Source organism: Oenanthe melanoleuca, chromosome 1 (genome assembly GCF_029582105.1).
Source record: "Oenanthe melanoleuca isolate GR-GAL-2019-014 chromosome 1, OMel1.0, whole genome shotgun sequence".
Classification (NCBI taxonomy): domain Eukaryota; kingdom Metazoa; phylum Chordata; class Aves; order Passeriformes; family Muscicapidae; genus Oenanthe; species Oenanthe melanoleuca.
The window spans coordinates 47,201,065-47,213,312 of record NC_079333.1 but is presented as its reverse complement, the minus strand read 5'-3'; the positions used below and the strand labels follow the sequence as shown (position 1 = coordinate 47,213,312).

Sequence of the window (12,248 nt, the reverse complement as noted above, 5' to 3'; positions counted from 1 at the left end):
AAAATGAAGCACCTGTCAGAAATGCAAGCACACACACACACACACACTGAAGGGGGAGGCAACAGCAAAACTATGATGTTATTCTACAATATAAATTTGCAAGAAGGCATAACAAATGCTGGCACATCTGAGTTCAAGTGGCATTCTTACCTGAAGTTCCTGGTAGCAGATATAACAGATAGAAAAACAAATAGAAAGAATCTATGTAAAATCACTGCATTAAAGACATCATAGACAAACATTTGCCTACAATTTTAACAAATATTATCACAGAAACTGCAATTCTACCTTTCAAATCTGAAAATAACTATTTCTTGCTTTCACATCTTTAGGAAATTTCAAACAAGTATACCCTGTGTCTGGGGTTGATCCAGCATCACTGGCCTGTTAAAATCATATGCACTTTTTAGGACTGATGTTGCTTCTGCTAGTATAAGTTTACTAAACTGTTTTTTCATTTTTATGAATATATCGCACTCAGATATGATGTAAATGTTACAGTTTCAACTCAGACATTAGAGAAGGAGCCTTTTCCACCAGGTCTGAATTTATTTTTAAAACAGTAGTAAGTCAAGTCTGAACTAAACTTTGGAAGGCAATCCAGGGCAATTTAAAAACCACTAAGTGAAACTCAACATTTTAAATTTTACTTCATATAAAACTAGAGAAGCTTGGTATCAGTTTAATGACCAACTCAAGACTAGTATGATACCAACTAATTTAAGCCTCAGTCTTGAAGATGACCACATGTATACAAAAATTCATTGCAGAGTCACAGCTCATGAAAGTAAATTTATTTTAAAATGAATTGTTCTGCAGAATTATATATACTCTCTATATGGTTTTAACTGGTGAAGAGAAAGAAATTCTTGAATTTCAGTGGACAAAAAATTATCAAGTGATCTTCAGTTAAAATTGCAGTTCTACATCCTTGTAGTATCTTGAAAGTATTTAAGACACAGGAATTACTGCAGCCAGTATATTTTTGCTAAACAATCTCGCATTATTGTTTTATCATTCATCTTTGTTTGGAACCTTGAAGCTCCTTCAATATTGGTCTAATGTATTTCCAACCATTGCTGCCAACTACCCTTTCAGGGCTATTTTTTTTTTTTTAATTTTTTTTTTTTTCATTAGCAAAGTCATGGGCAGCTGTGAGCCAAGATTACTAATTTTGATATAGAAATTCCTGACTTGGTAAAATAAGGACTTTGGGACATCTTTTTCCCCCATTCCTTCATCCTTTCTCTTAATTGGAAAAAAAATTCAGATGTACATGAGTGTTCTGTTTACAATAAAATTATTTTACTACTGTAATAAAAATAGGTAGAAAAATTAATATTTCTTCTTGTACAAATGTTCTTCTCAGGGCTAAGAGTGATAACTGAGAAAATATATGTTAAAAACAAGTCCAGAATATAATAAGTTATTAAACTAGGTTTGCTGAACATCTGAGTCTTAAGTCCTTTAAAAGAGCTAACAATTTCTGAACCTTTAAACAGCAACAAAATTGTTAGACTTGTTTGGCAATAGATATTAATTTTTAATCTTTCCTGATCAAACAGAAATAAATACCCAAAGTTTGATATTAGCAAGGTTAAAGGGTGTAGCCCCCAAAAATTTATCAGTTCTTCAAATTTTTCCCTTCAGCAGTTTCAGCTCAAGGTGTGCTGACAGGCTCCACCTGTCAAGACTTGATCTGGGTGCTCAGGATTTTGTGCAGCTCCTGCACGAAATGATGAAATCACAGACACCTCAGCAGAGAGGAAGGTACATCTCCAAGTGATTTCATCGACAGTTGCAAGAATAACAGCAGCCTGAAGGCCTGAATTAATGTTTCAGAGGGTTCCTTATGAACCAACAGTTTTGGAACAATTTCATTTTATACGTTTTTAATTAGCAAGTATCTATATTTTCTTAACAATTTAGATCTTTATAAACTGTATTTACTTAAAAGTAAATTCACCAAAAAGGTACTAGAGCAGAGGCTTTATTTTCCACTACCAGTTTTGTAGTGTTTCCTAAAGTAGATTCAGAAAGGAAGGGTGTGGTAGTCTTTTTACTGTTACACTACTGAAATAAACACTAAGTAAAGATCATAAATAATCTGAACTTAAAAGTACTTTTGTAGTTACACAGTTAAAGTTTTATGTTACAAGAAGAGAAGTGTTTAGCAGAAGGAGTATAAAAGTGTTTTAATATAAAAAGCTGTTTCAGAGAAAATATACTGTACCTCCCCATCTTCCAGCTCAACATCTAGGAAATCAAAGTCCCTAAAGACTCTGAACTGTTGTTCACTGTTTGAATCATCCATGTTCTCCTGCTCCCTTGTTCCGTCTTCTGAAGAGACCAAGCTCGTCTGGTGCTCAATCAGATCCAAATCACCACAGGAAGAAAAAATCACCTACAGTTCAAAGGATTTCTTTTGTTACAAACTGTTCCCTCTGCTTGTTTCTTCCTAAAAGCTGCAATTGGTTATTCAGAAGACTGTATTTCCAGTACACACCTAATTCCTTCACTGAGTATTTTTAGAACACTCTTTATTATTTATGTTGGACAGGTGCCTTCAGATTAAACTCGTACAAAGAAACAACTTCATACTGTGGGAACACATCCAAGAATATTACAGCTACTGCCTAATGGCTGCAGATTGATGTTGCCTGGATGTTTGTATACATATATAGGAACAAAATTCAGAGAACTTAGCAGAGAAAATACTGTCAAGGGGATGATATACTAAGTTCATTTAAAAAAACCCTCCAATTAACAAGTTGTTAAAAAATATGTCAAGATTGGAAAACACAACAAGCTATAATTTTTTCTTCTTTCCCACTGAGTATACTTGTGTCTGCAATTTAGTTGCAAAAATTAAACAGTTCCTGTCTTGCAGAAACAAAGGACCTGTTCTCCATAATACAAGTGACATACACCACGCTCAAAAACATTCAGAAATTTTTCTTTTTTTCTGTATATTTAAGAAATATTTTAAGAGCTTCCCACCCTGGGTGATCAATCATCCTTTTCCTGGCACCAGATAACACTAATTTTTAAAGAGTAACATCAGAACTAGTGCCTAACGGAAAAATCAGACCCACACACCCTTTCCCCTCCCATTTTATTTCTGTAATTTAATTTTTTACTTTATAAAGGCTCTGGATTGGTAATAGAGAGGTCATTACTCTCTACCCACTAAAATGGCATAAGTGAAACATATAGCATCACAGATTCTCACAGGAAAACCACATATAGCCTCAAAGTGAATCTTCTTTAAGTGAAAGGGCCATTCACTCCCTGGTCCATATGCTGAGAAACAAGCCTGGGCCAGTACAAAGGATAATGGCAGTAGTGACCTCAAAACTATGCAAATCTGGTCAGCAACTCTGGGAAACTCAGTTCCGTGCTTTCAATGCTTAGGACACGATGAAACAAAGAACTGGTCAATACAAGGCTACTTACTGAAGGGTTTTTACTCAGCCCAACTTCCTGACCACACAGGGAAAGGACATGCACCAGCTTTTCCTTTGTCCTTTTCTAGAAAACAAGATGTTTCTCAAGTGAGCATGTTTTTAACCACCCATTCTCCCTGTGACTAGAAACATACATTAGCAATTTTTAATTAGGAGGAAACAACCAAAGAAAAAGTCATTAAATGCTCAAAGGATTGCTTTCAGAGCAACCATGCATCAAGAAAACATAAAAATAGCTGTTAATGATTTTGCTGTTTATTATATTTAAATTAGTCTATAAATTCCATTGAGTATATTAAGGAAACATTGTATCATCTGCATTACTTCAAAAAGACAGTTCAGAAGCCTAAAATTAAGCACATGCAATTTTTAATTTTTTTCAGAACTGGGTCTGTGTCACTGCCATAGAACCTGCTATATCAAAAAAGAGAAAAGAGAAAAAAATAAGTTTATTCTGAATGGCTTTATTTTAACTGGCAGATAACCAAAATCATTAGGGTAATCAAATATCACTTCTAGGAAAATTGTTCTTTTTATTGAATTTCCCAAGAAAACAACTCTAGAAGTTGCACAAGCTATCTACTGCTCCCCTTGCTAATATCTCAATTCACCTGTTGTGTTTCTTAAATCTGACCTAGACTTCAGAGGTCTTAAAGTGATGCATTTCCTTCAAGTTGAAAGAGAAACAGCTTTGAGACAGAAGATGGACTTAACTCAGTCCATTTCTGAGTCCAAGAAGGACACTCAGCACACAGGGTCAGATGTTGTGCTGCCACTGCTCCAGGCAGCCAGGAGCACTGCACAGGGCACAGAGGGCTCAAGCACTTAAGGACCCAAGCATGTGTTAATTCAGCTGCTCTGAGTGGAATATATAAACAGTGGGGCTACCTACCTGAGAGTACTGGGGTCTCTTCCAGCTCACAGGAACAAGGACATTGGAGTTGGATCCTGATGAGGTTGAAGAAGTGCTCCTGGTGACAGCCATTGCCCTGGGTTTACCATCTCGCCCAGAAGAACTCTGCAGCTCATCATACCGTCTCCCAATAATTGGAGTCTTAAACAGAGAGTAATTATTCAGTGGCACCCTGCTTCAGGATGGACTTAGAAGAGCCCTATTGCTTCAGTTGGAGGAAAAGATTATTTTGAAGATCGTACACAGGGATAAAACAAGGAGTGAAGCAAATTTCACATCACTTGGCAGGTTTCTTATTTTCCACTGTGAACGTCTCAGTAGCAACTTGCATACTTAGTAGCCAGAGCTTATGTTCATGGGTAGATAATACTCAAAGCAATTGCCACACAAGTTCCTGACATAAGAACCAGCAAAAAACCCAAGAAAGCTAACAAATTCCAAATCTGCACTTCTTGCATATTCTTAATTTTTTTTCCTAAGAGTGATGAATATTTTGGCCCTTTTCCAACAGGTATTGAAATGCTTTCCTGAACTGACCAATAGGATGCTCAGCATTTTCCTTAACTGTACTGACAGGAAAGCAAAGAGTACCATATACCTTTTTATGCTTGTATTTCCTTTTAACCTCAACATGAATATAAAATAATCTATAATGCTGCAAACAATTCTGCAGCTTCTAAACAGCAAGGTGAGTTGCCTATTAAAGTCACTAGGACCATTCAGTTCTATAAAGTTACAAGGGTTTGCATCCAGTCAGAAGTCAGAATCAAGGAGTTAAGTAGCAAAACCACAAAAAATACCTCTGAAATATCAAAATGAAACTCCAAAGTCTTCCCTGGTAGCTCCTTGGAGGCACTGTTCCACACTCGATGTATTTCCATTTTTGAAAGATCACTATGTTGATAGGAAGGAAGAACTAAACTGGCAGAACGAGAAACTACCAATTTCAGGATATTCAAAGCTTCTCTCCAGTGAATGCTCTAGAAAGAATATATTTACTCAGCAAACAGAAAGCCAGATTCACACACATTCAAGATTATTTACATTTTGCAGCTGTATTTTTTACTACATAATTAAATGTAGAATTGGAATATCCATATTCGTTGTCTCTCTTGGCCAGTGACAAGGTGTGTAACTCTAGAATAATTTCAGCCAAGAAACCAGACTTGCCTAAGGTGTCACTGTTAGGGAACTGGCCCACAAGCTGGGAAACCTGTGGACAAAGACAACTTGGCAGAGGATTTAAAATCTTCTACCTAAATATCCTAACCAGTATGAATAAATATAAAGGCCATAGCAGAATCCCATTTAATAAAAAAGGTGACTTGACACAGGTTTTTACCTCTGTGAATTCCTAGCACTCCCATCTATTTTTCACTTGTCAAGAATTAGGTACAGAGGTCTCTGAAGAGAAGTGCTTATGCCACATCTCCCCTGTGCTAATAATTAAAGAATGGTCACTCAGGCTCTGAGTGATATCAAGATTGTTCTGAGGTAAGAAGTGGTAATTGTACCACACCAGACACTTGCAGCCCTCCTTGCTAATCTAGTCTTAAATTCTTACATAGAAAATCAGCTTATGATAGTAAATGCTGTTAAGTTCCTATATTAATATAAAAACAATATGGTATTTACCTGTACATATTTTTCAATGGTTTTTAGCACTTCCATGTTAAACTGTTTCACAGGAATAGCTGACAGGTCCATATAACTAAGAAGACTGTAGATCATCTGTAAGAGGGACTGCTGCATACTAGGAAGGCCCTTTTCTAGCAGCTGTTAAAAGAAAAGTGAATGTAACAAAATTTTGAAACATTTCTTCTTAAGTAAAAAACTACCAGTTTCACAAACAACAAGTGTACTCTTCATCTCTCTTCACTCACTGATTTTGCAATGTCATTTTACAATAATTTCACAACTGGTGATGATTTAGGCATGAAGTAAAAAAGAGCTTAAGTTGGGATCCAAATGCCAGCCTGTTTTATTTTATATATGCCTGCCCTAACTTATCCAGAAAACACATTCAGGAGTTGAGTAAAATGGTAGGTAAAATTGACACTGTAATTGGGTAAGCACATCCAATAAAAACAGGGAAGGATCTTTTCATGCCTACATTTGCTGGAAGTCAGTGAGAAAAAAGAAAACTTACTGGAGAAACAAAACTACTACTATTCAGACATCAATAAATATTTATCAAATATATTTCACTGCCAGAGCTCACTACCTGTAAGTGCCAAAGAAACATTTTCTGTTTAGGAGGAGGTGGACTCCCTGGGCTCTCTTACTGTAGAGAGTAATACAAAGAAGGGCTTGATCTAAATCCTGGAATTTTCAGACACCTGAGTGTAGATCCTGGAATACCATGGTGAACCTTGGAAATGCAACTGTGCTCACACATATGTGTGACAGTAATTCCAGAGGCATGTGGATAGCCATGATTTGTTTGTATATGTGTGAAATATCTCAGCTGAAAATTTCCTGGCAGGCAGCATGTTCTTTCACTGGTGACAGGCACTGTCCCACCCCACAAGTTTCAGAGGCAATCAAAAAGTTCCAACACTGGCTATTAGATTTATTTGATTCTAGAAAAAAATTGCCTAAAAAAACTCTAAGCTGCCTCCTTCCTTCCATCAGCATGTAGATTCCTGTCTAAGGATATAGAAAGATAGGGTTTCTCCTTTTACTGAATGAGAATGTTTCATGCCAGTCCAAATGGAACTTATTTTATCCCACTAAATACCTTTTGATTTCTTTCATCAGCAAAAGTGAGTAGCAATTAGTGATTCATAAAAGAAAGCAAGCAAATTCCATTAACAGCACAATAAAGGGAACTCATTGTACTTATCCATTCCTCTACAAATAAACAGGAAGAATTTTAAATTAAAGGTACTACATGGCAACATGCTTCAGCCCATAGACACCTTCAGCCCCTCAGATATTTTATTGAAAGAGAAAATATGCTTAGCAATTCTTCTTCAAAATCAGTTTACAGAGGGGTTTTTGCCTTCTATTAGGATCTTGCAATGGAAAGTTTGGCTCCTCGTTTGCAAATAATTTCTGTGATGCAGCACATCAACCAGTACACCATTTCAGTGTAGGATTAGAAGAAACTATCTGGATGACAGAGAAATATTTTTATTCTCTGACAGAGGCTACTGCATAAGACAATCCCTTTTGGGATAGGAAAAGGAATTATTGGGAAATAATGGGAATTTTGTCTTAACTGCTGTTTAGAAAGCTGCTATAGGAAGGAACCTTATCTCTGAAAGTTTGTAATTTCCATTACAGTTTGTATAAATTTTTTGTCAAAAGAATCTGTTGACTGAAACAGCTCTTGGCCCTTAAACCTGACATATTTGTGGACTGTGTCAGTTTTCACTTGCTCAGATGAATACAAGTGGCAGTTGGTAGTTCAAGTGTGTCCTTAAATAATGAATTTGTAATAAGAAAGAGTATTTCTGTTTAAAAAAAGAATAGCAACTTTAACATGCCTTTAGTGCATATGAATTCTGTTGCTGCCAGAAGTAACAAAAATAGCAGCAAGATGGAGTTGTGGTAACATATCATTTGGATAAGAGAATTCCAGGACAAAGAGTTTCCACTGTATTTCTAAAAAGAAATACAACTCTTCCCAGAACTATTATTTTTTTTACTCTTGTACATATGACCTGCTTTGAAGAATTGTGGGTTCCTCTCTTTTTCTGTGTGGTAACTATTGGGATCTTATGTGGGGTCAGGAATCCACATTGCATTAGCAGCATTTGCCCCCTTGCTGAAGCAACAACTAACCCAGAACTATGTGGAGAAGAAGCCTTCTCTTTCAAGGGCTGCCTGGGCTGCTGGGGTGACAGGAGACAGTTCCCTTTGCCCCTCCCAGTCTGGCAGGAAGTGTGAGGAGACACTCAGCTCTGAGGCAATGCCATGCAGTCAAACAAATGTTTGGAGGAAATAAAGTGGGCATTTCAAAAGCCATGTCTGATAGACAAGCTATTACTTGGGTAAATCCTTCCCCTTGCAGTACAGATGGCTTAGTTTCTACTGATTCTTTGGTTTTGAACAGGTTATAAATGCTTGTTTTTATCACAAGCAATCCTCCATCTAACAAGGAGGAGGTGGAAAAATCTACCATAAGCATATTACTATGCACTACAGATTCTTGTCCCTTCTTGTCTATTAATAGCATTAGCTACTTAAGTTTGAGCATGACCCTGGACTTAATGAAACACCAGTTTAACATGACCCATGCCAATTCAGATATGCTCCTAGAACAAGCGTGCTGTCATGATTAAAGTTCAAGTTTTAAAAATTAATCTGCAAAAATCTAGCATAAAACCAAAGTAAGCTTTCAGTAATACGTTTGTATGCTGATCTGATTTTGGTTGTGAAGGTTGAGAGTTCTATGGCACAACTCAATAGTGATTTTTCCTCATCTGTAGATTGAGACCTCCCAGTAGTTTTCTAGAAGAAATTATAATTTTTCATGAATGGAGCATATGTAAAACTAAGTAAGGAGCACTACACATGTCACTGTAAGATTTGGATAATAACAGAGCTCAAATGTTTTATTTTGTGCTAGAATTATACCCCTTGATGACAAACAAGGACCTGCCAGCGAGTAGGTTAAATACAAAATTTTATCTGAATGGCAATAATTGAAACTTCTACCTTATGCTGATAGCATTTGTTTTTATAGTCTTGATTTGTGGTACAGTGTCTCCTTCTGAAGCTACACCTGTGTTTGGAAGGGTCACTGCTGCAATTCAATTTCCTTTGTTATTCTTAAGCCCTGTCTGCCTCTCAATTTCCCTCTGCCCCAAGCACTGGGGAATGAACCAGGATTGTTAAAGCTCGAGGCTGTGTATGGCTTTAACATTCAAGTGCAGGTAGCCCAGTGGGGCTGTTAACCTATTTGGCTTTAGCAATGGACAGTATATCCCACAGCTGGTTTATAGGAGACAGGGCACATTGTTTATCTTGGCCTGGGGATTAACTAAGAAGAAAAGAGGAAACATTCTGAAAGCTGGGAAAAAAAAAAAATTCAAGGCCACAGCAAGCTGAATAAGATGGTTTCTTTTGCTACACCACCAGACTGGCAGCTATTCTATGCCCATATAAATATTCTCCAGACATGACTCAACAGAGCTGTACTCAATGTAAATACAGAGAGAGGAAGTCAGTGCTTACAACTCTGTCATCCTGTTGCTGGTGGTGCTATGTGAGGAATGTGCCTTAATTACAGTAAAAAACCTGCCTGGCTTGCTGTTGATACAGTAGGTGGTGCCAATCTACAGCAAGGGGGAAGCATGCAGGAAAAAGTCTCCACATGCAGGTCTCAACCCATTCCAAGGGGAGCAGGATCAGGAGCAATGGCCTTTGTGGAGTGACTGTACACAGAACACTGAAGGGAAAACAGAAGGACAACTGCTTTCCTAAGGCTGGGAAAGCAAAGGAGAAAGAATTCGAACACTTACATTTTTATAGCATTTCCTTATTACAAATATAGTTGTAATAGCATTTTTTATTAGGAATACAAGCTTCCACTGTGAAGAAGATGCTTGACTCTGGAGAGATCAATGTCATGAAGAGCTCTTAATTGGAAGAGCTAATAGTTCTCCAGAGTACTTGGACTTGAAAACAGACTGAAAACCTCAAGGTCCTGTTTTAGGTTCCTACAGGAAAGTCAATGGATTTCACCATCACTTAAGATCATATGTGATTGTTTACTTAGAACTTCCATGTGTAAGCAAGGTGAGGAATTGTAGCCTGGTATAACAGGGCTTAGTTTGCTCTGAAGCCTTAAGTGAATGTGGGAGCAGCACTGGCTTTTCAGGCTCTTTAAAATTTGTGAATAGCCAGTATCAGAGATGCCTGGGGGTTTTTTATACATCCTTTGGCAGATAGTAGTTAATTTATGTAGAGAGATGGGTGTCAACTTCTTTTCCAGAGTACCAATTGATAGTATAAGAGGAAATGGTCTCAAGTCAGGCCAGGGAAGGTTTAGACTGACTGTTTGGAAAAATTCCTTCATGAAAACAGTTGCCCAGCATTGGAACAGGCTGCTCAGAAAAGGGTGGACTTATCATCCCTGGAGATATTTAAAAGATGTGTAAATGTGGCAGTGAGGGAAATGGCTTAGTGGTGGACTTGGCAATGTTAGATTTGGGGTTGGACTTGATGATCTCAAAGGTCTTTTCCAGCCTAAAAATTACTCTGTGGTTCTGTGAAACAGAACTGTCTTCTCCCTGGATGAGAGGGGAGACTGAAGGCAACTCAGCAGAGAAGGGATAAATCTGAGAGCCCTGTAAGAAAATGTTGCTGTGAAAGTGAACTGACAATGGCAGGGGGGGCAGAATACCAAGCAGCCTTATGCTAAAGCAGAACTGAACCTTGGACCCCCAGTAACAACACTGCATCAGCACTATATTCCACATGGGAAAAACGTTAGGAGTAAACAATGAACATGGGAAAACCTTTGTAGCAAGATGATACTATCAGAGGAATGCATACAAATTTGTATCAAGAACCAGATCCTTATACAGCAGATGGTATCTTACTCTGCTGGAAAACCCATTGTGGAATTAGTCTTCTGATTTTCCTCAATGGGATCTAATAAATGTCCAGTTTCCTGTCACTTTCACAGTGGAAAATCCAACTGGTTGATGAAGGATTCTGCTTTAAGGTGTATCAGCTTTTGTATTAGTGTTCAATACTGACTTTAAAAAGTAATTCTGGGGTTTTTTTCTGCCAATTTCTGCTTTTATTTTTAAATTATAAGTAACAGTTGCAGAGCTCCTAGTAATTTGCTGGCACACTTCATCTTTTTGGGCTGTTGTGCAAGAGAAGAGTTAGAACAGCAAAAAGTTTTTGCAAACTTACCTCAGCCAAATATGTGACCATACTCAAAGTAATATCAGCAAATGCTTCATGAAGGTAACGGCAAACCACATTTACCCAGGTAGCACAGTCCCTTGTATAGCTGTGTGTTTTATAAAGGGTCATGACATGTGCAAGATTTGAGAGCTTGGGATTCTTCTCCTCCAAGCAAACCTAATTAAATATAAACACCAAAACATATCAAGAACAAGGCAACTGCATTTACAGGGTTTGAGGATGTACAAAACAGCAAATGATTTTGGTACCTGGGCAATCCTTTCGGCTATGTCTTTACAAAACTGGTTTGGGCTGTCAAAATGCTGAATTAAATGGGGCAGGAGACACAAAACATTCAGTGGAAATCCTAGAACAAGAAAATACAGAACAAAACATATATTCTGACAGTAAGAACCACAGTGATCTTTAAATCAGTGTTTTATGGGAGGTCATGGTTTCAATATTACATTACCCATAAATTCACACGGACCCAGTCAAGTTGGTCACACCACTGGCCATACCACATTTGTCTTAAAGAGGTCTTAATTTGAAAATCTAGTATGTCATTTAGGCAATAAATTTTTACTCTTGTAAAGCATGAGCCTATTTCTGCAAAAACTACTGCACATTCCTGTTAGAGATCATTTTTATCTTTTCCACTTAACTGGCTTATTGACTGTCTTAACCAGTGGCATTTTCACTACAGCTGCTAAAACACAAAAAGAAATTCAGTGAGTATTGATTAATAAACAACTGTTCTGGTCAGCTGCCAGACACAGCTTCCATTGTTTTATACTGTTCAAGGTAATAATAATGCACCAGATTCTGGGTGCTGTAATTAGCTGAAGTGCTGTCTGGAACTGGGATTCAGCTCTTCTGCACCAACTCATAGCTCAAGGTAATTGATGAAATACCTGCAGCAGCTGCAACAGAGAGCTATAACAAATGCTGCTCTAGTTTAGGTGGGAGCTCAAAAGTCAACTAATTGTATCTGGACA

General features: G+C 37.5%; 1 protein-coding gene across 4 annotated transcripts in view; it reads right to left on the bottom strand.

Annotated features, from left to right (window-relative positions):
- FRY (FRY microtubule binding protein) overlaps positions 1-12,248 on the bottom strand; it is a 189,255-nt gene that overhangs the window by 27,609 nt on the left and 149,398 nt on the right. For all 4 annotated transcript variants that reach the window (XM_056485463.1, XM_056485469.1, XM_056485455.1 and 1 more), the window contains exons 45-51: positions 11,520-11,617; positions 11,257-11,427; positions 6,016-6,156; positions 5,181-5,360; positions 4,360-4,521; positions 3,457-3,531; positions 2,234-2,404 (exon numbers count right to left, since the gene is read on the bottom strand). In XM_056485463.1, coding sequence (XP_056341438.1) covers positions 2,234-2,404; positions 3,457-3,531; positions 4,360-4,521; positions 5,181-5,360; positions 6,016-6,156; positions 11,257-11,427; positions 11,520-11,617 — 998 coding nt within the window. The remainder of the gene's footprint in view (positions 1-2,233; positions 2,405-3,456; positions 3,532-4,359; positions 4,522-5,180; positions 5,361-6,015; positions 6,157-11,256; positions 11,428-11,519; positions 11,618-12,248) is intronic.